Source organism: Tinamus guttatus, unplaced genomic scaffold (genome assembly GCF_059628265.1).
Source record: "Tinamus guttatus ecotype Peru unplaced genomic scaffold, ASM5962826v1 Tinamus_guttatus_pri_ptg000141l, whole genome shotgun sequence".
NCBI lineage: Eukaryota > Metazoa > Chordata > Aves > Tinamiformes > Tinamidae > Tinamus > Tinamus guttatus.
This window is the reverse complement of record NW_028288675.1, coordinates 1,204,574-1,232,184: the sequence shown is the minus strand read 5'-3', so window position 1 is coordinate 1,232,184 and position 27,611 is coordinate 1,204,574. Positions and strand designations below refer to the sequence as shown.

General features: G+C 37.8%; 1 protein-coding gene across 1 annotated transcript in view; it reads right to left on the bottom strand.

Moving 5' to 3' along the window:
• CLVS2 (clavesin 2) overlaps window positions 1-27,611 on the bottom strand; it is a 49,531-nt gene that overhangs the window by 5,795 nt on the left and 16,125 nt on the right. Inside the window, exons 3-4 of the mRNA XM_010226419.2 lie at window positions 3,412-3,522; window positions 957-1,177 (exon numbers count right to left, since the gene is read on the bottom strand). Coding sequence (XP_010224721.1) covers window positions 957-1,177; window positions 3,412-3,522 — 332 coding nt within the window. The remainder of the gene's footprint in view (window positions 1-956; window positions 1,178-3,411; window positions 3,523-27,611) is intronic.

The following is a 27,611-nucleotide window of genomic DNA, read 5'->3' as shown; positions in this document are numbered from 1 at the left end:
CATAATTCTTGTATTATGTGCAAATCATACACAAATATATTGCTCATTTTCTCCCCTTGACCAGATTCTTCAATGAGCTATTTTCTCCATTTCTCTTGTTAACTATACCTTTGACATATGGATTCAGGACCTTTTTTGACTTCTCATTACCAGTCTCTTCCTATTTCTCATTTTCCACACATTATGTCCCAAGACTCTTCCCCCTTCTGCAGCAGATGCCATCTGCTGAAATTGAATTTCAAGTTAGCATAGTCTTACCTCATTCAAAGGTTTTCTACTCTGTGTTTCCACTCGGATCCATTGCTAGATCTACCCAGCTATGGGCTGAACTCCAGCTTTTGCAGTGTGTTCAACCCTTTGCATCACCCCCTTCATGACACTTCTCCTTTCTCTTCTACCTCCCTGGCAAGGTCAGACCCAATTCACCACTCCCATGTGAATCACCTCGCCGCTTCCACAGTTATTGTAACTTCTCCCCATACATTATTAGATTTCGAATGGTAAAATGCAGCAAGCAATTAAACTGCTGCTTCTCAAAGACAAGAATATCAGACTGTGAAGATGTTTATCACCCCCCAGTACAATGATTTGCACGGATTCTTGTGCTGCCTTTCCTCATTAGTTTTTTCATTCTGTGTGCAGCTACTGTGACTGAAAGGTCAGCTGTTGTAAATATCCTGGCCCCCACAGGCTGATGGATAGCCAATACCGAGTTATGAGATGGGGAAAGATAAGAATCATCACTACTATCTGTGTGGACAATTACAGCCATTTTTTCCTCAGCCCCAAGGCTCACTCCAGCCAGCACTGGCTCTCTAATGCCTACTCTAAGCTCAGACAGGACACTAGCTTGTTCTGAACACAACACCGCACACACTACCTGTATGGTGCTGCGGAAATAACTCCTCACAGTGAATCCACAGCAGTACTAGCAGGCCAGAGTAACTTCAACTCACCTTTTCATGGATTTGGGAGAAAGGTCTTTATCTATATCTTTTGCAGGAGTGTTGTATGAGTCAGCATTGCATTCACTGTCATCATCGTATTCGTGGTCCAGCAGTGTTCTTGCCCAAGTCCCCATGTCGTAGGGGGGCAACATGCCTCCAAACTCTGAGGGTAGGATCTCAGGATGGATTAGCTGATGCAGACTGTTGAGATTATTTCCATGCAAGAATATCTGCATACACACATGGAGGTAAAAACAAAGCAGTATTGCACAAACCTTCAAAGACCAAATTTTGTCATCTTTATCATGGGATATGATGTGGTATGAAATTCTGTCCGTGTTGGGCTTACAGAGTTAGTCTTCCAAGACAGACGTTGCATCTGCATTGAGTACAGTCAGCCTATGTTCATAGTCCTGCAAATACACAAATTCTTAAAACATAAATAACTCCAAATGTTTCAAGGACCAAAGCACTACAGGCAGTGAAAACTGATGTGAGATAGCTAGATCAGCAGCAAATTATACAGAGAAGCTGCCTTTCCTTTATGCTCTTTTTCCTAATATCATGAAATAAAGTAAGTAACTACATAAAAACACTCAGCACATAACACCCTGCCAAAGAGTGCCCACAGGACGAACGGTAACATACAAGGGCTCAAGTCAAACCCTTTTAATTTGTTCATGAAGAACCAGCCAGTAAGGCAAGGGAGGATGCTGCCTTGCAGCACCTATAAGCTGCCTCTCACCACGCACAGACAGATATCACCAAGCTACTGGAGTGAGGCCAGTTCAATCCCAGATTACCCTGCACTTTTCTTCTCTGGATAGCTCTACCCCTGGACTAAGTTACTGAGGGTTAAATTCGAAGCGGAGAGAGACAAAAGACCAAATATGTGTTTATTTCAGCTGATTTTTCAATCAGCTGTGAAGATAAGGAAGCTTAAAATGAAAATGCAAACTCAGTAACTGTCCCTCTGGCTTAGAAAGGGCTTACTCTTGTGTGAAATAACAGATATCAATGGCAAAAAAAAATCTGTTTTATAGGGCCTTTCAAATGGATCGTTTTTCTTTTTAGTAATGCTTTTATGCCTAGTGGAATGCCTAGTAGTACTTTATCTGAACATAGTTATTGGTTGTCAATCTGTTAGACCAATTTTAAAAATGCAAAATAATTCAGCATAAACACAATATATTAATAGTGAGACTGATGAAATTTTGAAGATAATTCTGATACTATTCTACAAAAAATACTTTGGTTTTTCTTTCAAAACTGATTTTAAATGACATGTGCTGGACACATTTTTCACATTTTGACATTAAATTTCAGAGTCAAAACACAATTTTAAATACCTGACCTACTTTTTATAGGTATTCAGTGTTGACAAAAACAGCTGTAGAAGGTCAGAATTTATGAAAATATAAGCCCCTGGTTCAGGTGTCTCAATAAAATGTAGATGTCTAAGTGATAAGCACCCATATTCAACTGCCTTGTCCCTTATTTTTAATCTTGCAGCATATCCACAGACCATACTCTTCTCCCCAGTTATGCATACACAGCACTTCACTTAAATAGGCTTCAAGCATATCTGGCACTAAAATGTTCTTTGTTGAAGCTGTAGTCAGTGGAGTGCAACTGAATCCTGCAAAACGGGTTTTCATTTGCATATTTATAACAGATATTATATAAAAGGCTTTGTGATCTATAGTTCAAAATCTGTAAGTACCAGAGGTCTCTCAAGCATAATCTGTCAGTAAAAACAGCTAAACACCAAGGATCTCTATGGCCTTGCAGACTGTTTGAAGAGAGAAAAAATACAGAGCTGCTTAGCGAGCTGATCCTGTAAAAAACAAATCTGTCGTATTCTCTGTAGTTAGGCTTTGTGTGTGATGCTGATTGGGCTTTCTTGGATGACAAATTTCCTGTTACAGAAATAATATCATTCTGTGTGCTCTCACCACCAAACTCTAATCTAATTGCATTGATGTAAATGTTGCAAATCAAGCAACATCTCAGAAACTGCTAGTGCTTATGCACAGATGCATGTGCACAAATACCCTTCTATAGGCTTCTCATTCAAAATAGTATTTTCAAACTACTCTATACCAACTGTGTCTTTCAGTTCATACTAATGTCAAGGAAATCTCATTAGGAAAGAATTTGGCACTCACCACCTTTGTTCTTAAAAGAAAGACAGTTTTAATATTTTACTACTCTTATGGGAATTCTAATGTTGACAATTTTTATATAACCCAGAGGAAGCATATGTTTACAATTAAAAATATATTTACATACACTGCTTAACTGTGTCCTTGAAGAATAAAGCTATGTATTCTTCTAAAGCATGTAAAGATAATTTTTGCAATGCAGATATATTTAAATACATTGTGTCAATAACAAGCTGACATATACAGTAGGTTACATCCGCTGGCTATGACTGATAATGGAAAAATAAACAGAACAATACCCTTTTTCGTGTCTTCTCCTTTAAAAAGGGCCGTATAACTGTGTAGAGGGCATGGATATACCACGGCTGATTGACGAAATGTATTCCTCCAAACCGAGCTGGAAAACTGTCCTATATGTCGCAAAACAAACATATACAATGTGAATGGTCTCTTAAGTGAAGTTGAACACGCATCAGATCATTTTTATACAGAATGCCTTCGTTTTTTATAATAAAATTCAAAGGATAAGCCACATTCCTCAAAACTGTGTCTTTTCAGTACAGTTCCAACTTTCCATGCCCAGGTATCAACACGTCACATACACTGGACAGAACAGTTATGAAGCGCACTGAAACAACTGTAGTATTCTAATAAAGGCATGGCATTTCCAATCTCCAAATATGCTTTAAATGTTTACAGTTTGTACATAATCCATCCAGGCAAGGTATTTTTTTTCTCCTTCTCAGCTTTACAGAATTTTATTCATTTTTAGTACTACTCCTCCTATAACTTAACCCATTGTTGCTAAAGAACACCACAAATGTCCCTCCTTTTTTCCATCTTAAAAAGCAAGCGTAAATCTATGCTACTATTCAAAATGTCTCCAATATTAATCTTTCATAAAACTGAGAATGCACTAAACATTACTGTCATGCAATACCAATGATAGTAATTCTGCTTGCAGAGTCATGGGTCTTCTGGGAGCTTAAGCTCAAAGCCAGAATATCTCCAACAAAGAATGACCTTTTTTTTTCTGTCGAAAAGCAAAAGGGGAAGATAACTCACTAAGAAAGACTCTGATCTGCACTTTCTGAATGTCAAATGGTTTGGTAGTTTGAAGAATACTGCCACTCTGGAATGCTATCACCAATTTGACTGTATTTCGTCTCTGCCTGATCGATCATATGCTCTGATAATGCAATAAACTGCTTCCATCTCTTATGTTGCCTGGATTTATACTACTGGGCAAGGAAGCAAGACATGTAAACAGACATATAACCTGACACATGTCCCTCTTTCATTCTCAGGGGTTATGTCAGAACCTTCTTGGTATTTAGGTACACAGAGTTATTAAATGATTGATTTTCATTTGAGTCATAATTCAATATCTGTTTTTCAAGATTCAACACAGATCATCCAGGCTAGGCAACCGTGTCACTTAGATCAAAACAAGATTTCCTCAGAGCATCCCATCCTCCCATCTCCTTGCCTCAGCATACAGAGGCAGAGCAGGGCACAGCTTCACCTTCTCGTCTTGCATGGGTGCAACAGAGACCATTTTAGGTCTCCATTAGTGTGATCAGAAGCTCAGAAAGAGGCAATCAAATGCTAACTTGTGGCATTCTGCGCCAATAGACATATTTTCGTCTCCTCAAGAGACAGCAGGCTATAAGGAAGCATCCAATAGTCTAGACCCTTAGATTATTTGAAGCAAACTGATTTAAGGACATGCTGCACAAGGTGAAAAAACAGCCAAGGAAAAACACAAGCTACAACCAACAGTCAAGAACTCCCAAATCAAGAAGACAGGAACTATTGGAAAGAAATCTTAAATAAAATGTTTCCAGATAGGATTATACTCTGACACAAAGTGCATGTGCCAAGAAATTTTCTTAGTTCTATGAGTGAGTACAATGCAGTGCACTTAAAAGCACCATTGAAATAATGACAGACATTCCCAATCTAGGCAGTCCTCACATCAGTCTTACCCATACAGAAGCAGTATGTCATTACTGAAAGCTGCAAAATCAAAAGAAGGATATTAACTCTCTTGCACGCATACACATGCTGCGGGTAGCACTCACACTTGCAGATATATGTACACTTCATTTACAAAGTCTCAATCTATGTTTATACTAATGCAGTATTTTCTTTTTTTCTTCTCCCTTTGACCTCATTTACTGAGGGAGTATCGCCTGTCTCCATATTGCAGCACCTAGTTGGATTACCAGATGAAACAATTTCAATCAAGAAAGCAATACTTTAACAATGTTTTACAGAAAGGGTGACAGCTGCAACAGACACCCCTGACATCTGGCAGGCCACAGCACAGCAGTCAATGTAATTAACAGTCTGTATTACAGATTTTCTCCAGAAACATTTGATTAACAGCAGCTTTGAAATAAAACAATGCTATCGAAAGACTGTGTTCTGAAGCCTCATTTTGCCAAATGCCTAGATACCAGCAACACTGACGAAATGTCCAGCGGAATGGTTGATAATTTGACATGTAATTCACCTACTTCAATATCATAAATCCCCAAACACCATTTTGAGAACACAACCTTTGATGTTTGAAAGCTAGTAAATTATGTCCCTGTCAGAAGGATCCAACAAATCCATTAGGAAGGATAAATCATTGAATGACATCTTAACCTTTAGTTGCAGGAGATACCATTCATCCAAGAAGGTTGTATTTATTTAATTTTTTTCAGGCTGCTGCTCCAGTGAACATGTGCAGTGCAGTGTGCTGGGTATCCTGAGGGGGAAAAGAAAAAGCATACCCTAGAGCTGCAGAAGACATCTTTTGCTAATTTCATCTAGATGTCTTCTCAGATATCTCCAGAATTAATGTTGGAATGTAAACTGTGTTAAGCCTCTTGAGAGTCACTTTTTATAATGCAGGCAATATGAATAACATCAAAGTAAACCAGCCATTCCTAATATTAGATAATGCCTTTTTCATGATTTTATAAGCTTTTAAATTAAGATACATGCTCCCAGAATTACACTCACAAGACACAGGGTTATGAAATGTTTGTTCTTTATTGCTCAAAAATCATATACCGTACAAATTGAGGCCAATTTGTGAGTGAAATGATCAAAAAATTTAAGACAGTCATGCACATACTCTGATTCAGAACATAGAGCCAAAGGTGCCTGTATGTGCTCAAAATGGATGACGTGTTGGTACTTTTTTGAAGATGTTTATAAAGACTTATGAAGATATATTTTGCAGACAAAAGAAATATCTTTAGAAATTACTGGTTGGGCACTTTTGCTACTTATACATCTTGGAATCCATATACATGGGGGGTCATGAATATAAATGGGATAATCCTCAAATAGGAGATGCCACGCGATATTACAAGACAGATTGTCTCAGAATTTCAGCAATTTTAAAAGGCTTTTCAATACTGGCTAACAGAGAAGCATTTCCTAAAATACAAGCTGTAATTGGGAATCCCCATAATTGAAGCACTGAAAGATATGGGGTGGATCCAGAAGCATCAACAGTGCTGGGTATAGAAATCAAAAGCTCCCAATTGCAGATTCAAAGCTCCTCTAAAAGCATTGAGCATCTGGTGAGAAAATAAAGAGGCAGAATAAGCAACCTACAGCTGCTGGAAAAACAGGTAGCAGAAGGTTGTCTTGCTCTTCTCAAACATAACAGACTTCTGCACTGGGATTTATCAGACAGTTGGCCATCGTACACAAACAGCACGTAAGAATTTCTTCCAAATGCCAATCATTGTGCTTTTATGTAGATTAAGTCATAGGCTTGGAGGCGGTCACAATCGCCTCTATAGACATATTGCACTTCATCAGAAAAGCATGTAACCCATGAATCATGTGAATTCTATATAAAAAGAATCCCATGCCAGAAAATGACATAGAGACAAGCCACGAAGTAACTAATGCACTTGACAAAAAAATAATAAGCTTGATGGAGCATTACCATACTCAGCTGAGGCCTGCAGATACTCTCACCATATGTACAATATCAGCAAAACAGCTGCATGGTGTCTCAGAGTACCTTGGAGTTAGGTGGTCCCACTTCCCAATGAAATTCAGTGCCAGTATTCTTACTGTTGTCAGAATTGTTATCCTAGTAAAAGTAATAAAAATGACCATGACTGACCTTTATCATCTTTAACAAATGTGAAAAAGAAAGTGTTTCTTAAGGCCCATAGTATTCTCTATTCTTTGGGTGCTGTGTGATGGGCTAAGTCTGCATCTAATAGCATCCCCCAAGCTGAAATCAGTATTAAAATCAACTTTGTTTGCATAGCTCTTAGAAGTGAGGTCTTAGAAACAGCTGGAACCTCTACATGCCCAAAGATGCACCCATAGCCCAGCCACCTCTGGGTCTCAAAACCATATTGCATACTACCTGCAAATAGCCTGTGTGGTCACATTTGCCCCATACTAACGTACTTCCAAACTGCACACATTGTACTGCTACCGTGTTCAGGCTTGTGGGGCCACATATCCTCTGAGCTCATATTTGCTGTCCCTGTGAGCAGTGAAGTGACTTTGAGGACAGTCCTGAGACATCCTTCAAAAGACTGTCTGGATAAACAAATGAACGTGCTCAGATGCGTTACTTAAGTCTGCATGACTGGTGTCATGAATTCAGGCCTTAGCATCTCCCAAAGACAAGAGGTTACAGAGTCAAAACTGTGACAAACATACCTTGGTAACAAAAATATAAGCTCAAAGACAGCACATTAAATTATTAATAGCTTAAATGTCACTTAAAAGTTATTCCTGAAGATAATAAATTCATATCTTCTCCAGCTATTCAAAAAAATCAACACTTTAGGGAGAAAAACAATCAATAGGATGAACCAAAACAGTATTTTCTGTTTTGAAAGCTCTACTAGAAAGGCACTGGAACATTTTTTCTGATGGAAGATGCAGTGTGACTAAAATTATTTTTTGGTACGTTGGACAGGAAACTACAGAAAACTAGAGAAAGAAAAGCTGTGATTAGAGCTAGTAGAGAAATATAAACATGTTACCTAAGGAATATTTCAGTTTTTTGGATGGAAATCGGATGGATCTGGGGAATCAACAGCCATGCTGCCCACAAGACTTGCCTAAGACTTGCTCCCAAATCCTAAAATTCCTGGAAGATTCCATGAAACTCAGACTGGAATTGAGTCCAGCAGTATGGCAGGATGACAAAGAGACTGAAAAGTCTATCTGTGAGTCTAAAAGAATACATAGTGTCCACTTTAGCAATACAAATACTGGTAGGTACACGTGACATATAAACACATCAGGGAGAATTAAGTGGCAGGTGATGAAAGACCCATTCAAAACAAGGGGCAAGACTGATCATGGAATAAATGAGAAAATGTTTCTCATGAATACTGTTAGTCTGGAAATTGGCAGAGAGCTGCTAACCAAACAGTCAACCAGCTTGCATGAGGGATACACAACCTAACTCATTTTCAGATGGAGATTAGTATATTATAAGCAAGTCGAGCTCCAGGTCATCTGTGAAAACAAGACTTCACCTCAGGACCTCTCTTGTCCCTTTGTCCAAGTCCTTTAAGATCAGGAAGCTTAGCAACTTCTTATGTAAAGATAGAAAAGAGGTAGTTTACTTCCAGCTTGCTATAGACAGTTACTGCTAGACTTCTGCAACAGCAAAGAGACCTTTTATTATTTAAGTTTCAGTGCTACTGAAATTTTGCTTGATACCTGGAATACTTACAAAATCTGCAAAGTTGAATCAAAATCAGTGTTCAGTGAAAAGGATATTAACCATGAAATTTCCTCCTGGCCATAAACATACAGGTATGTCCATATACTACACTAACTTTAGCAGATTTCCACTATAAAAGTATGACATTGCTGTCTTCTTGATTGAACTTTATAGTTTTATTAAACAATGTTAAACTGTTTCTAAGAAAAACAAAATGTGCCCAAATATATTGCTATTACTGCACTCAACTTAAAGAGCGCTACCTTAAGGCAAATTAACATCATTCAGTGGCATTCCTACAAAATAGATTTAATTACCAAGAACAGTATGTTGTCATTTTGTTAAAAAGATTCCAATGAAGCAGTTTGACTTTTGGCAGTCCTTCCTTTAATTTCCATTAGTCATTTTATCTTACAGCTCATATATAAATATGTTTAATTGACTGAGATGAGAATAGCAAGAGATCCGTCCAGTGAGAATATTACTCTTTTTATTGAAGTATCTGTTTTAATTCCAAATAATATTCTATCTTTCATTTCTATAAGCTCCTCATAATATATATATATGAGTTAGCTTAATTAGGCAGGTAAGTATTAAGTCATCTGAACACATGTTTTTTCATGATTATATGAAGATATATTATATATATATAAAATGTGCTCTCACTATTTGAACAAAAGGTTCAATCACTCTCACTTTATTAATTACACGGGTTTGATAGAGAAAATATATTGTGCAAAAAAATACTCAATTTGGATTTCTTTTTAATTTTTGCATAATAGCTTCAAGATTTGTGGCCTTTTTAAAGTTTTAATTGGAAAATGTGTGAAATTATTTTAGCAATTTTTGCTTGTTTTGACAGAGGCTTTAGATATTTTTTCCTTTGCTCATTTCTTTATTTTGAAACCTGCAATAATAAAGAACTTTTTGTTAAGAGGAAACAAAATATCCTATTTTCCAGAAGAATTTTGTTTTTAACTACATTCATTGTCTCATTTTATTAAATTCCAAGTAACATTTCAGTAGTCTGGAATGTTACACGGAAAAAAAAAAAAGTGTGATACTTTTTGAAATTGGCATAACCAGAAAAACATTAAGAAAGGCAGTAGAAGTAGGTATTTCTATACTATTTTTTTTTCCCATGAAGAAAGTCATTCTTTACGATAGGCAATTATCAGATGGTGATTTCTCCTGTGGAAATTGCCATGAGGAACAAACATCCATTTTCTAGGCATCTTGTGAATGTCTTATGAGATTAAGATTAGAGATACATGAAAGAACACTATACTAGCAACTGCTGTGTATAAATATAGTAACAATACTTTCATGATGGTGGAATAAAAATATGGGAGGAATCAGTGGTCATAAGAAATGACATTCTCAAACTTCTGAGGACCAAAGTCTTGGCCAAGAACTGTATAGAAGGAGGTAAAATGCCATATCATCATGTTACCTTGTACCGCCCCTGTGCCTCTGCTTAGACTTTCCTTAGCCAGAAAGACTATCCTGATTCTCCAGCAGTCCTTGGACTCTGCTAAGACTCTTTCACAAGAGGATTACTGTTCTGATGTTTTCCATAAGGTAGGAAACACTGACACCCTTACAAAGAGGAGCGCAAGTAATCATCATATAGCCCTTGCCTTGTGCTGTGAGCACTTCCAAATGTGATAACTAAATAACAGTTAATCTAGAATTGGCTTGGGGGCGCTAGGCTTTGTTGTTGTTGTTCAGCCAAAACATTCTATCTCATATTTACTTCATAAGGTAAAGGAAGGAAAGGAAAACCTTAGGATAATGCTAAGATCAGGAAGAACGGTAGAAAGAAGGTAGAAACCAGGTAAGTAATTTAAAAGCAAAGAATAGAGCAGTAATCAAATTAAGACTAATATGGTAAAGAATATAGAGCAAATACCATGATTTGCAAGGGAAAACATTCAGTTTATCCCTTTTCCAGCTCCGCTCAAAAAATTCCATAGAAAGAGAAATGCAAGTTGATCTTACATGAAGGGCTCATGTTTTTCAGTTACAAATCAATGAACTTTTGGACTGAATGGATTTTTCAAACCTCAATTCAAACAGGGTTTGAACAATTCAAGTTTTCAAACCTGAATTTCAAACAGTAAATCTTACAGCTTCCATATAATTTCTGTGTATCATCCCAACTAACAATTTTCCTCAAGAATCAGAGGTTACCTATAGATTTATAATTCTGTGTTGGCTTCAGCTGACGCTCACCAGAACTCTTCATCTGAACTGACTATCCATAATGACATGTAAGTACACCTGGTATAGGAAATGGGGAGAGCAGGCCTGAAGATGAACATAGATATTGGATAGAGGCAAAAATGCAAGTTTTCTTTTCAGAATAGTTTTTGAGTCACATCATGTTGCTCTGCAGCACCAAACATCAACTAGTGAGCAAAAAGATAACAATTCTTCCACTGGACTATTCACTTTTTCCCTCGAAATGGAGAAAATATAAATTAATTTCTACAATTTTATTAAACAAAGCTCCCCAGAACATGGAACTCTTAATTACCGACAGAATACATTAAAACTGGATTACAAATTTAGCAGGTTCAATCCACCGTAATACAAGAAAATGAAAGCCATTGTGATTCAAGACTTATTTCATGAACAAACCATATGTTTCCTTGTACAGGAGGAAATCAATCTCTATGACTGCAGTGCGCACTAAGAGCAATAATCATTTTAGCCATCCCATTTTAATCTGCCACTCTACACAAATTAGAGTCCTGAGATTTGAACCAAACTGTAAAATTGGAGGGATAGTGATTTACGAAAAATTAGCTGAGGACAGCCACTGAGATCTGGAAGGCAGCATAATTAAGCTTTAAATTACCAGGGAAAATGAATAACTGACTTGAGATCCATTAACAAGTCTTATATTCTATTAAAAGTAGAGGTATCATGAACTATGCAGCATACACATTTTCAAGAGGTCAGTTCCCAGCAATACAAAACTATTTTCAATTCACAAAAAAAGGGTCAGGTGTCTTATAGTAAGAGACAGAGGCTCATTTTAGTCTTTCAGCTTTAAGAAAAGAGATCTCAACTGTCTAGCTACACTTGATCTTTACAAAGATGTTTGAAAAAGATAGGGCTTCACAGTGATTTATGACTTAACTTCACCTCAGCTTCCCCCTTTTTCTGCACTGGTGGAACAAATGTGTAAAATTCTCCTGGGAGCCCAGGGAATTTCAGTATTGTTTGAGGGAGAACTGTCACACTGATTATTACTCTGGAGGATTGGGTAAATCATTATTGCTGGATTCTGATATCAGACACCTCTTCCTAAAGTCATATATGTATGGATCTCTCTGTTAGTATATAAGAAAGAAAACAGGAGAGTAAAAAAAGAGATCACACCAAGCGGGCAAATAAATAAATCCTTGTTTTATCATACACATGTAGGGCAAAGCCAATATATTTATTCTGCAATCAGTATGTGTCATTAGTTCACAAATGCGATTTTAGAATCTGTTTTGAAATCACACTTTCAGAACTCTAAAATTCACGAACAGGGTTTTCAGGCGTTAAGAAGACCAAAATTAGAAATGCAGATCTCTACCTGCTAAGAGTGTAAGCCACGTGACTCTCCTATCACCAAGAAAAAATAACAGCAGTACAAACTCTGAAATCATGAACGAGTGCACTCTAGCATTTCTTACCAGGTCTGTCATTGATGAAAAATATAAAATCAGCTAGGTTATATAAGTCCACACATTTCACTTTCAAACTATCTTGAAAATTCTCAAAGTTAAAATTTCACCTAAAATTTCTGGACCATTTTCTGCTTAGTCCACAAAAAAAAAAAAAAAAAAAAAAAAAAAAAAAAAGAGAGAGAGAGAGAGAATCTCTGCTGAAATAGGAAATTGAAAAAAAAAATAGATATGGTTTGGCAATTTTCCTACATGCATGTTGTGAAGGTCCACTTGTAGGCATCTTTATGAAAAAAAAATGCCAGCTTTACTGAAGTAGGTTCACTTCAGTGAAACTCACATGACTAACGAACGGGTGTATTTTTCAAAATATGATTTGATTTTGCTTTTAAAATAATCCTATAGTTGCTGGTGGTACTTTTAAATAGTAGGAAAGACAAAGTCTACCAATAAAGCTACATATGGCAGCAACACATATGCAATCCTTGTATCACATTACCTGTGAGTCATACAGCCAGATTCACAAAGAGCTGAAAGATGTAATGGATGAAAATTAGAAAGTTCACCCAGTCTTCATGTTTATGAACTAACATTGACTGTTCCATAATTGATTAGCCAGCATTTCTACAGGTCATCCAGATCTCTTAGCCCTCAGGTAAGCTCCCTGCTTTAATATAGAAAATCGTGATCGGGAAGGGCTGCAATTTTTCTCATAAGAATACAGAGAATTATTTAAAAAAAAAAAGTCAAAGATGAAAGTTCACTGTGAATGCTGGGGGTTTTTTCAATATATTTGGATACTTTAAATACATAGTTTATACCTGCAAGGAGAAATCCACTCATATATTAACTTCTTGAGCCCTTCTAAGTTCTCTTCAGAATAAACTGTCTCTCCTTTTAGCTGATTTGTAATTTCCAGAATTTCTTCACTTCCCCAAAGCTGTATTATTTTTGGAGGTCATCATAAGCTAAAGTAACAAATACAATGACAGACTTCTAAAGCTAGATGAAGAACTGATTTGCAGGTAGATGTTAATATTTACCCTACCCAGCATCCTAAGCTGCTTGTTTGAAAACTACTCATCTTTTGAGCAAAGGGCCTGCAGTAAATGTAAAGAGCTTACTTCGCCTTATTGAAGATTTACCTTACTTGAAAACTCTGAAGCTTCATGGATCACATTCGCTGATCCAGGATTTACAGAATACAGATACCCCTAAGCTTTCTGCAGAGCATTCGACAGGCTTGTTTCTGAGCTCAAGGGAAGGGGTCGCGCTACCAGTTCTGGCTCAGTTCATATCTGCGGGTCCAGCTTTCCCTAAGTGTCATAAAGAGCAAAACATACGCACAGACTGGTGAAAACCTGCAACGCAGAGATTAATTTAAGTAACAAAACATCTAGAGAAGAGGTTCAACTTTTCGTTTTGCCACTTAACTTTTTACTGCTACACTCTTAGCTTTAAAGAAGGGTTTATATATCCCAAAGTTAGTTTTCTTCGACCTATAGCAATTGTTTTAAAAGATATTGTTGCTCCATAAATAACATCTTAAAATGATGGCAATTATAAAGTTTGTCAAATGTACACTGTTCTATTTTTAAAGTATTGTTCAAATTGCAGCATCTGAAGTCTAATGCAATACACTAAAGCTGTGTACATATCTTTAACATATATGGCTTAAAAATGTACACAAAAATACTCCTTCCTATTCCTATCCTACCATTTTTCTGACTTAATCCTTTAAAAAAAATACTCATAGGAAAAAATATCTCCTACAATATGGGTTAGATTTTCTACCTTTTTATGGTACTTTCACTCAAATGTCCGTGGCTGATACCACCAGGAGAATTAAGTCCCCAGAGCGCGGACAATGACATATGGCAGGCCTGAAAGGCCTTAATGGAAAGGAGAGAAACCCAGAAGGCTGTCTCCCGCTTCCCATCCATTAGCACCATAGGCTCTACCGTGCCATACATGCCATTAGCCACACAACCCTGCAACCACCAGCCACTTGTCATTCATGCTACAGATGCAATCACCCTGCTGTGGCTGCTGTATGTACTTTAAAAGCACCCTGAAAATACAGAACTCCCCTTAGTGAGGATATTATTAAATATTAAACTTTAAACAAGTTTCTATCCCCTCTCAAATGAACAGTCAAGATTCATTTCTCAGCTATTAAGAAAGCATACATTCTCGCCAGCTGAATCCTCTACCATTAAAGCCGTATGACAAGCTGAAGCAAAACTACAAAAGTAGAGCCAAAATTAGCATGACTAGACATGGCCCGTTTCAGTCCATACACTTCCAAATAGTTGCATTTGTGAGAGAAACTGGACACCACGTCACAAAAAGGAAAAGTATCTATTGAGTACTAATAGGTGTGAGGTCATGGCACGAGACAAATACAGACCCATACTGCAGCACATTTGCTAGATTTACTAGGCTGTTTACAGGAGCCAATGAACAGAGCCACATCTAATATGAAAAAGAGTTGATCAAAAAGAATGTGTGTGTGTGCGCGCGCATGCGCATCTGCGTACGTATGCAAAGAAATTATTTTACCCCAAACATCAAATTAATATCTTAAATAATTTATTACCATGGATAATTCCTCAGTTCCCAGCAGCCTATTCATTTTAATTTAAAATAGATTTAAGAGCTCAGACTACCAATGTAGGACAAAAAAAGAAGACGTTTCCTTCCTATCTGAGAACTAGAATCAGGTTTTCGTGTCCTACTGGTAGATCAATTATGCATTAGAACTGCTGCTTGATTTTTAATCCACATCAATTCACAGGCCTTGAGCAAATGTAATGCTATCATATTAAAAATAGAAAGGGGTATAGTAACTTATATATAGAAAAAAAAAAACAGTTCAAGCAAGGGGACAATTAATCAACCAGTGGAGAGACAAGATGTCTACACCAACACAGAGGGATATAAGAAACATGCAGTTAATTCTTTCAAATTCTCTAATATATAATCAATTTGAATTGAAATAAATATAAAGACATTTTTATGATTTTTGCATTGTTACCTATCCTTTTGGTAATTCAGGCAAAGGGATCTGCTGAATGTGTATGTGCACAATTTTGTATGATAGAGCTAAGATCTGTTCTCATCCTGAATGAACAGCACTTCACTTCAAGACACATTCTAGACATCTGCTGCCAGCTGTACAGATCCTGAAATAGATAATTAAAAGAAATACTCTAGTCAGCTTTGCTCGCTCTGGAGCCCGACTGATAAATTTTCAGACATAGCTGAAACATTAAAAAGTCTTCCATTTCCTGAAGCCAAATCCTTGCATCATGATATCCATTACAGCCTTTCAGCACCAAAATTAAAATTAGCATAAATATTTAAGTGTTTGTGATAAAAATTCAGTAGCTAAATATGCTAGTATAAAAAAGAAAAAATCAACCTTAGATTTTGAGTTTCTCTGAAAAACGAGGCAAGGAAAGAGGGAGTTTAAAAAAGGGGAAAACTATCTGAAAATACAAATGCTTGCTATTGCCCTAGGAGTTGTAGCTGAGTGCTCTAAGCCTCTATCTCCTTATACAGACAATGCTCTTTGGTTGAAGTATATTTCCTGTGATGTTCCATAGTCTCTCCTGGAGACAGGAATAGATTCCCCTAGAGGCAAACACGGATGTGAGGTGTCTGAATACTCCATTCAGCACTGGCAGCCTTCCCAAACTAAAATATTTCAGTTTTGACCCATTTAATTTTCATTTATAGCAAGGAAAAAGTCTCTAGAAGGGAGATACTTCTTAAGAACATTTTCATTTCCTTCTAATTGAAAATTTCCAAGTAATCTTTCATAGAAAACCTATACTCTCAAAGGTTACATTGTTTCTGTTTAAATTTTTAACGGAACTGGTATGCCTTTGTTTTTATGTATGTTAATACCTTGAAACTGTACTAATATATTCCACTGCTATGATCATATAAAATGCGGGCTTATGCCCAAGGCGGAAATTGAATTCTTTGCAGATCTGATGCAAATAAATAAATAAATAAACCGCAGATGGGCATTATTTGTGTGTCCCAGGACACTCTCAGTATTCAAAACGATTCCTTGGTTTTTTGATCTGTTTCACTGCTGGAAACCTTATCGCCTGGATGTGTGACTGTGACAGACTTCACCTGCAAGGCCTGGCCACACAGGTTAATCTCCAGGCGGAAGCTGCAGGGATGCGGACTGGTTACTGGCGCTTCAGTAAGTGCTTCTTCTCCTCACTCAGTTCTGCCCCAAAGCTGCAGCACGATCATACAAGATTGTTGTGCTCGCTGAAGTTGTCAGCTTTCAGCAGAAAAAAAAAAAAAAAAAAGCAACCGAGGTCTTGACCACTTCTGGCTGCATAAGGTCCCATGGTGCCATTAAGAAGTGTAATTATTGACCTCAGTGTCTTGGCTGAATAACAACTTGAGTTACATTCTGCCTATCTGAATTCTTTCTGCACTTTCAGCTGAATACAGCATTTTTTACTGAAGCATTCTGCTGCCTCAGAGTGTCACCAAGCATTTGTAAAACACCAGACCTGGCTATTTATTCAAAGCAAGGTATGATCATGTCATCATTACAAACACTAAAAGAATGAGGAGATCCATAAAAGACGATGGCAAGTGGATTTACTGAGTGCAGCTGTAGAATAGCTCAGTCTGCCTCCAGCACCTGCCAGCACCAAAGACCAGTGCAGGGATCTCCAAAGTAATGTTCTTCATATATAGCTCACTCGCTTGGGCTCACTGGGGACTTGCACACTTCCACAGTATCTTTTCATGGTAAGAGGCCTTGACATACTGGAAGGTACCAGAGACAAAACACACAAAATAATGTTTTCTAAAACATAAGCAGTATCTATACTGGGGCTTTAATAGTGAACAGAAACATTAAGGGAGGCAAAATCATCCACCTTGTGAAAATGTAAAGGAAGCCAAAGCTGCCCCCCACTCCTCCAAGCAATTTAGAACTTAGCACCCATTGGGCACCATTCCCCAAAGCTACCTGGGATTTGGCCATCTGTTTAGAATGGCAAAAACAATTAGTAGCCAGGACGTAGATACATCATGACCTCAGCAGCACACAGCAATCCTGGGCATGTTTGTGTTATTGGCAAAGTTGAACTCTTAATACAGACAGTCTCCACTGGCAGCTGCCTATTATAAAACAGCAAGAAACATGTAAAAATATGAAGCAATATAAAATTTTGTGTCATTCAAAGCAGATATATTCTCTTTCAAATAAAAGCTACAGACCCTTTAAATACTATTGATTACACAAATTAATTTTTTTTAAATACCCCTAACTAATCAGAGTGGCTAATCAGGAGCTATGAGGTTTATTGTGAAAAAACATACTGAGGAGTCCCGGGAACTGTTTCCATCCGCGACATTGATCTCCACTAAATAGCTTTTTCTTAAGAAAAGGAGTATCACACAAATACTTCTGTTCATATTCTCTGTTGTGGAAACTTGTTGTTCTGTCTACATTTTATATAGTGGGAAATTCAATGTGGAAACATCTGCAAGATCTCCATACAAAACAACTACTTTACAATCGTTACTCTCTTACCTACTAGCTCTTCACTACCCCAGTCACTACAGGACTGAACTATCATTTATACTTTGCAATGAATTGCTATTCAATGGTTAAACCATGTCCTGTATAAATAAAGTCTGACTAATACATACACATGTCAAACGAAATACTTTATGGTCCAAGCATATAATGGAACTTGAGGTGTGGATTATCAAAGAGAAAAAAAGAAAAAGAGAAAAAAAAACAGCAAGTAAAAAAACTAGACATTTTTCATCACTATAATTAGAAACTAAATGTTCACGACTTGTCTGACCCTGGAGAAGAACTGTCTGGGAGTTTTCCACTGATAAAACCGTAATCATGGGGAAAAGATGCAAGTCAGAAAATTCCTCACGTACTGGTGTGTCTGCTATGTACAACACACCAATAAAACAGATGTCACATGCAGAATAAGCATGCTTCCACACATATAAGCCTCTTCTCCCTTTTCTAGCTGTTACCACTTTAGGAAAGGAAATCTCAAGATACTCCTGATGCATCTTGTTGAGGGACCTGAGGGTAACAGAAGAAAATGAGATGGAGGAGTTGTGTGCCTTATGACTAGGAACAAATACCAGCATGGGGTCAGGAGCTTGACCACCTGCTCTTCTGTCACTGCCCTGGAAATGGGCAGGTTCCCAAAGCCATAGCTTGCAAGAGGATGAAAGAAATCCCACCGTGGACAGAAAACACACAAAGGTATTCTTTTCCTCATATTCTGTCTCTGTTGTGAAAGAGACTATAGAACACTGAGGACTTCAATAGGGAAGCCAAGGCAGGACCCTGTATTCTGGCCACATTTTGTGATTTGGGAAGCGTGGCTTGCGATACAGTTTAGCTCTGCTAAGGCTGGTTCTCTTTAACAGAGCTGAAGGAATTCATTAGACGAAATAAACACTACAGTCTGAGGAACAGGTGTGTGGATGACACTATTTTTATCACTGATGCATGAATTAAGAGGAGAGAGATGAGGAAAAAGAAGAAATGAGCAAGACTTGAGGGTCATGTTTGCTGGCCTCTATCTTTCTAATGCTCCGTATGACCAGACACTCTCTCAGTGGCCTTTGCACAGCTACAAAACTAAAGCAGCAGCATACACATACACAGTACATATCCAAGACGAAGAGAGTCTTCTTGGTTGTTTTGAAATTCTGCACCTATTCTCATACCCAATATTCTGCACAAATACTTTTGACTCAGTAGGTTTACAATGTTAAACGATAGGGATCAATAATGAAATTAGTACTTGAGGACAAGTAAGGGAAAACAAGGAGCCCAGCTCTGCATGCCAGCTACTGGTGAGGGGCACGGGTGCTTGTCAACTAGATCTGGTCAGAGCATGCACAGAGAACCTAAGAGCAACATAACTAATTGCTTTAAAGAAGTTAGATGTGGCATGAGATAAGAATAAGTCTCAGTCTAAATACGCACAATTAAAAAACCCAAACTAAACAATATCACAGATGTACACTCATGAACAACAGTCATTTTGGACAGTCTTAAAGAAGAACTCACCTAGGCAGTCAGATTCTCCTTATTCAAAACTATGTACCTGTCAGGAAATGGTTCACACCCACCAAGCATCTATGTAGTGAATGCTTTTTCTGTATGAGTTTATAGGCATAATAATAAAATAATTTATCTCCTATCATTAGCAGGATGAGCAGCAGAGCCCCAGTGGGAATATAGACCAGGCTAACAGAGAAGCTGAATTCATAGTAAATACTGTGTTCAAGACCTTGCTGAGCTTTTGTAATTCACAGAAGAAAAATCAATCTACAATTATTTGTCAGAATAAAGTTCACTCTCACTGTATTTTCTGATACAAAACACAGATGCATTCACACACACACACAAAAAAAAAAAATAAAAGAGTGGCAACATCTTAATATAACCCAGCATCAGTGCCAAAAAGCTTGCAAATGTCCGTGTCACTAGAGCATCAAGCTTATAAAATAAAAGCATTGTGGTTCATCATCAGGTTGTATTTAGTTTTGTAAGGTCCACATAAAATAATATGCCTCCTCGATCCAGACCCAACTCACTGGGGCATGGGTTTTTTTTTTTATTACACAAAGCAGTAAAAATTACAGATGCTATTTGCTATCAAAGTATTCCTACAAGCAAGTGGACAATATACCACTGCTGCAGACGAACAGTATTCCCGCAGGAGATTTTACTATGTTCTCCATAACACAGTTTCTAGCCAGGTGGAGAACATTATTCTTCAGATGAGGGATCTGAAGGCCTGGAGCAAGGAGTAAAGTAGCAGGCAAATATTTTGAAATGAGAGCAAGGAACTCTCTGCCCAGTCTGGCAGATCTAGCGTTGTTTAAAGCCACATCAAACTGACATTAGCTCTGATGATCCCTGTGGACTGGCTCCCGCTGCCAGCTCCCAGAAGCTCCAGAGCATGAGCTTGTGGTATGAGTGCTGGGATCGCTCCAGAACTCCCTATTCTGAGTGAGCAGGGAACCTACACACGAGGATTCAGAAAATAAAATGCATAGAGAATGGAAGACAGTAAACAAAGATGCAAAATGTATTGGCAAAAAAAGTCATGACCTCCTGTATTGGACCACCTTGTCTGTCTACAGAGAATGGAAAAGAGAGGATGAAAAAGAAAGGCAACATTTTGGATGAGCCTTGACTAGAGTCGCCTGCCTGCTCATTGCTCATAATTTTAGAGCCTTTTCTGCAAGAATGAAGAGCAGCATTCGTTACACTAAATATGTTAACTAGCAATATGATTGGTAAAACTAATTAAAAACATCTGAATGCTGGGATTGACTTAGTGTTATGTAATACTATGGGGAACTTGAGATCTATTTTAGGAACCTGAAAGTGAGGACAAAGCAAATAACGTATTCAAAAGCAAAACTGCCCCCACAGCTCATATTTCAGGGCAGGCTCATTTGGCTTCTCAGGCCTCAGCTGCTCCCCTTAGGCTTCTACTTGTTACCTTGGTAATCAAAGGAGGGATTTGGCCTCTCATTCCCACCTTCTCTAATTGTCCTCTTGATGGCATATTCCCACAGAGAGGGCTTCTGTTTTTGCCCTCTCTTCTTCCTTTGGCCTCTTCTGTAGTATAGAAATACATATAGAAACACACACAGAAATTAGATGCAATATCTTTTGTTGCAATATAATGCCTCCTATCACTCCACCTCTCTCCTCTGTCTAATCCTCAAGAAATGGGATGCCCACAATTACCTTACCACATACGTTATGCATTTTCTCTGTCTCAGTCTTCTTCCACTTAGGCCTGCTTTGCAGTCTCGCCGTGTTTCCATACTGTAGATGACTCTTTTTTAGGTATAGCCTTCATCTAGCTTTTTCTTTCCCCTATTAACTTCCTGTTTGCTCCTCCTTTAGAAGAACTGTTCAGTTCCTGTACTTAAAACACTTCCAAAGACTTCCGCTGCTATTCACTCTGTTCTCTTCCCACTAAATATCATCCCTGGAGACCTTACTTCACATACATACATTTAATTGTTGGTCATGCCTGCGCTGAAATGCATATATCTCCATTTATCCTGTCTTCTTTAACCAAGCTTCTCATTCAATACTATGAAATCTCACTGGCAATCCCGCACTCAAATTCTCCCAAGCTTTATTTTCTACAGTGTTATTGACATCCCTAAAGCCACTCTGCCATTCAAACTCACATGTCTAGATGATTTGTAAAGTCTTGTTCTCTTTTAACACCATTGGTCCCATAGCAAGACCCTTATTTACCATGCCTACCTCTACATAACAATTTGGGGAATCTGAACCCTTATCTCTCTATACTGATCTACTGCCACATTTTGTTTACATAAAAAATATTCAATTTGAGCATGGGCTTTTTTTTTTTTTTGATGGTATGAGGAATATAAGGATTGAACTTCAGCCAATGTTGAAACAATAAGACCCCCCCCAAGAGAAACCATAGGAACATTTCTTCCAGAAATAAAGCACAGAGGGAAACCCCACTGACACTACTTGAATAAGAAAGGCACTGTCATGTGAGAATCCTCTTTTTAGCCTTTATTGTGTATTCAAAAGAAAATCAGACTTCTGAATGAAGAGGGGAGAAAAGCAAACCACAGCTACTCCAATCTGATGCACTAATACTAGCAAAAAATATCATTATTCTGAAACTGTCTGCTTTGCAGAGAAACATGTCTCCCACAACACAATATATGAATCAAAGCATATTATGCCTGGAATTTGCTACAAAATATGGAACAAAGTAAGTTATTCTAAACCAATCTCTCCATCAGTCTGCTACTGATTCAAGCTCTGAAATGCTAAATAAAGCAGCACTGTATGCCAGAGCTTAACTTGCTCCATCCAGCAATACAGACAGATGGTATAAGTGACTCAGAAGTACTCCAAAAGGCTCCAATTTCACAGCCATAACCTGTGTCCCAATCCCATGACAGTCTGTCATACAGGCAAGTGGTATTTTTAAGGGATACAAGCATGGACTTGGTGCTACTAGGAAAACATGACAGAATGTTCAGCTCATGGACAACATCTCTTTTTGCAACCTGGGCAAAGATAATTGTGTTCTGCTCTCTCTCACCACCTTAGGCAGGGCCTAAGGAAATAATGCTTGGCAACATAAATTGCTGAAAAACATAACTAGTGTACTACTTTTGACTAGACTGAAATTGTCAAAAACCTTTCCAGGAATGAAAAGCTCCAAGGAAGACATAAAAGCTTTGTGAGCTAGACCTCATGACTTTAAGAGAAATCAATCCCAACTTTAAAATCTGTTAAAAAAAAAAAAAAAAAAACAGAAAAACTTCCAGATTCTGTTTTTCTATTTTCTTTTTTTCTTTCTTTCTTTTTTTAAATTAATGCCTTTGCAAAGTGAAACAGAGACGTTGCAGTTCTGTTCCCTAACTACCTCTTTTAAATCTCTGGCATTTCCAAACTATAAAATTATGGCTTTGCCTTTACTAGTGAGATTAAGAACTGTGACTAGGGAATAACAAACTGCTGAGAACTGTGCAAATAACAACCTCAGTGATGGTGTTCTTGCAGTCATAATGCTGGAATGACATAAGCAAGTTAAAGTTTGTGGGGAAGAGGAATTTTCCATTAGACAAATTGCACAGCCAAAAAAAAAAAAAAATTATTCTTCTGCAGGTAATGGAATAGTCACAGATTAATGCAAACCGTCTTTCCTGTGGTTTACAAAATGAAAGTATGGCATCTTTATGTTTTGTAATCATGACTTGGATATTTCCCCTCTTAGTTCAGACTTCAGTTCAATGCAACAGACGCCTGGCATCTCACCACTCACAGCCTAATCTCACTTTGCTCTCACAACGCAGTGCATATTGCTTGCACGATCTGCTTTAGAGGCTCTACAGCTTACAGCTCTTCCTGGATTCAGAAATCCTAATAAAATTCAATCTTCAACCCATTCTTCTGCACAAGACTATTGGCACAGCTGACCATATTTTTACTGGTAGCTTTTTTCTAGATAGATTTGCCTTCTCTGCTGCCTCTCCTCCTTCCTGGTCTATCTTTTCACAAGTTTGTTCCTCAAAGGATCCACCTAATCCATCTCCCTCACGCAGGGCCCAAACTGTTCTGCCCTTAGCCCCTTCCTCTTCTCTCCCCATGTGTCAAACTCATCTCAACAACCCAAATTCAACATCATGCCACAAACATCTAGCTTTTAGCCAAAGATCTGTGTAGCTAAACAAATCTTGCCAATTAATCTTGCCAGCCTTACCTCCACGCTCAAGCACAACATAATCATACCAGGCTATTCATCATATTCGGGTTTTTGTGTCACATTTGATTTTGACCTCTTTCAAGCACCTAACACCTCAGCTCTGTTTACATGTGCAAATTCCTCCTTCATAGTATTCCCTAGATGATATAGGTGACTTAGATAGTGCGCCATCAATGCAGCATTTTTTTTTTTCAAAACTTATAGAAAGATATGTCTTTTTAAGGGACGACATCAATGCTGCAAATGCTTTCTCTACAGCCCTCATGTTTACTTTCCTGGTCTGTAACTTACTGAAAGATTAAAGACAAGCTTATGAAAGTTCACCACGGCAACTGCTGATGTCACTGGGAACTAAATTCCCAGTTGAGGTTTAAAAAAGATGAAGACAATATTCATAATTGACAATATATCTGATATTATTCATCTAGCTAATTAAGCTAAAACTTCATGCCACTACCTGTGCTCAAAACCAAATGAATAGAAAATGTAGCATCATTAATATGCTCAGTTGACGGCATTATATAAATGTAGCCCATAGAAATGGGCTAGTCACTGAAAGACACAGATTATTTCCTCCTTTGCCATTCAGCAGAAAAACAGAGATTTATGCAGCTACTTCATAATACCATGGCTACGACTGCCCTCCTGAAAAAGAAATGTACATTTTTTTCCTCAAAAAAGAATGCCCTAAGCACTGTATCCCACAAGATGTCAAAAACTGATGTAAGGTTTTACCCATTCTGTTGCAAGCACTTAAAGCATCAAAGGAAAGGAGAGACACATGCATATTACTGGCTTGGACAGCTTTGCATGTGAGGCACCAATTGTGATTCTCCCCACCCCCTACACTTGTCATCTTTTTTAGAAAGGTATAGTTTTGTGTCTGTATAAGTGCACAAATAAAAAACACATTTAAAGTCAGGCAATTGTATGTGTGGTCCTTTTTTGGCTTTCTGAGGCAAGTTGTTGCTAAAATGACTTCATGATAGCATGTTTCATCTTCCTCCAGAAGCCCAAAACAACAGTAAAGAAGAGTACCAGTCACAAAACACAGATTCTCAGAGATGGACAAGGGTGGGATTGCTCAGAACTTCCAGCAGATACCATGAGAAACAATGCAATGAGAGAAGACATGTATATGTGGAAAACAATGTGCTACTGCTCTTAAGAAATGCTACTAATAATTGCAAATGGTAAAAAAAAAAAAAAAAAAAAAAATCTTGGAATGAGAATGGACGTAGAAAGACTGTCTTGTCCATGTATGCAGGTGACAGTCCTGAGACACAAGACAAGATCCTGGGACGCGATTTTCTCAGTACTTCAATTCTAGCCAGGAAGGTCCAAGAACCTCTGCAGTTCTGCTGCACAGTGTTGCTGTTATCCTCTGTGGGGGACTTCAGAGCTACTGACAGAAAAGCAATAAGCTGTCATATGAGGACTCGTAAATGAAGTCTTCAGCAGCCATATAAAAGTAAAACAATTCATCAAGAACATTTAATGGGGCAAAAGATTAACAGGATGGAAGAAGAAAACATCTATTTAGTCACCTTGCAAGTAACTACTCATCTTGATTTCATTCCTACAACTTAAAATAAGAGCACATATGGACTTAGCTGTTCCTATGTATCATCAAATGGATTCATTTTTAATTGGCTTTCCATGCTGCTCTCTTTAACGGACTCAGTACTACTTTCATTTGATGCTGCATTGATTTTCTCTTAAGTTTCTTCCTGTCATTGCTACCCTGATCAATTAATGTGCTATAAATAGAGAGACCAGATTACTTTCACTGGTCTCATTAAATTGCACCCCTGCTGAATTTCTGTGAAGAACAGAATTGGATCATACTGATAGCACTAGCATGAGGATACCCTCAGGTTTTCCAGTGAAAATCGATTGCTCAGTATTCCTAACAAAAAACTTTGAAAAGTGTGACCCAGTGGAGTTCAGATAATGACCAAAACCTGTTCCAAACCCTGCCTGCAATTCTGTATCTGTTAAAATCCTCAAAAATAAGGATGGAGAAAAAAAATAGTTTGAGGCTTGGCCAGTTCCTCACTGATATATAAGCCCTTACTCAATCATAATCATACAACTGCACCCCATTGTAATTCAAATATGTTGCTGGAGGTGGGCAGCTAATTCATATAATCCTCCTGAAAGTGCAGTAAGGGCACTGGGAAGAACATAGTCCCAAGGCACTGTCAAAGTTATGGCAGTAACAGTGATTGCAGTGTGATTAGTAATTAGTACCTTTATTTTGTAAACACAAGTTTTTCAAAAATGACAGTATAGCTTTTTAAAACTCCTTTTAGTGCAGACAACATTTTACTCAGTGGGATTAGAAGCAGACATAAATTCAGAAATTGAATTGTCTAATATCAAATATTAGCCCAAAAATTTAACCTCAAAATAGTCTTTTAGGTCTCCACTTTGCTCTACAGCCTACACTATCTATCCATAACTATCTTTCCCTGTCTTCTATCATCCTAACTGTCCTTCTTTTCTTCTCCATTGAGCACTACCCTTCAAAATCTCTCCCTCTTTCTTCCAAAATGAAGATACATTTTCACTGTAGGTTTTAGTACAAGTTGAAAATCTCTGTTGCAAAAGCTGAGTTGTTTTGTTTTGTTTTGTTTTTAATACGGTATCTTGATTATGGCATGTTTCCCCTGTTTCTATATGCACTCACTGGTATCTGGAGTATATTCTATGGGGTCTTTGTATGAAAGTCTGAAGAATTAGTTTCCAGACGGCTGTACGCATTGCAGACCTCTGAGGACTGGCTGTACTTTGAGAAGACTTCGTAAGAAGAACACTGGAGAACTACCAGTACTCAATGATTTATCCTGGATCCTTCCTACTTAGCATGGTGGCTTTCAGCCAGAAGATGTGGTGCTGTAAATGACACTTGCAGTCAAACAGCTTAGCCCAGATTGAAGGCACCAAACTCAGAAGATCTTGTGGGCAACAGGTCACATTCAGTGAATCATCAGGAAAGAATTTGCAGCAACTACTGTATAAACATAACTTTAGGGAGACCCTCTCCAGACTGATCACAACACTGCTTCTAGAAAGGGTTTTCAATGTTTAACGGGCAAAAGATTAAAATGTGGATTTTCTCAGATGGAAAACCTTCCCCAAAATTATTCCTAAGAAAACAACTTTTAAAGGCAAGAAGTTAAAGAATACAATTGAAAATGCAGATTGGCTGAATGCTCATTTCATAACCGGAACCCAAGATTAGGTGATGACACGTAACATAAAACGTAATCCATGAGAACCAGCAAGCAACCTGACATGGCCAGAACTGTTCTGGCTGATATGCTGACATGAGACATTCCTTGTGTCTGATGCTGGAAGTATATTCAGTTTCTTAGAGTGAATCTACACCTTTGTTTCTACCAGTATGATGGTACGTGCAGGCACCTCTGATTGCAGTTCATTTCCATGTTTGGATATTCATTATATTTAGACGAAACCTTAGCACCCAATCCTTTTAGCTATAGAAGGCACTGGATGAGATTACAGACACTGTTCTTGATTCTGCATAACAAAATACTTAAAGGTAGAGGGTTTTAAGAACTTACTCTTATCTTTTCAATATATGGAGGAAATGATTGGTAAAATTGGCCTCAGACTGGGAATTTGGGGGAGAAATATATATTACCCAATTTTTAATGTGATGTATTAGAAAGACTTTGGGTTTTTTTCCTTGAAAAATATAATTTTCTTTATGCATAAATCCAAGCTTTGGATCACCGTACTATTTTAAATCA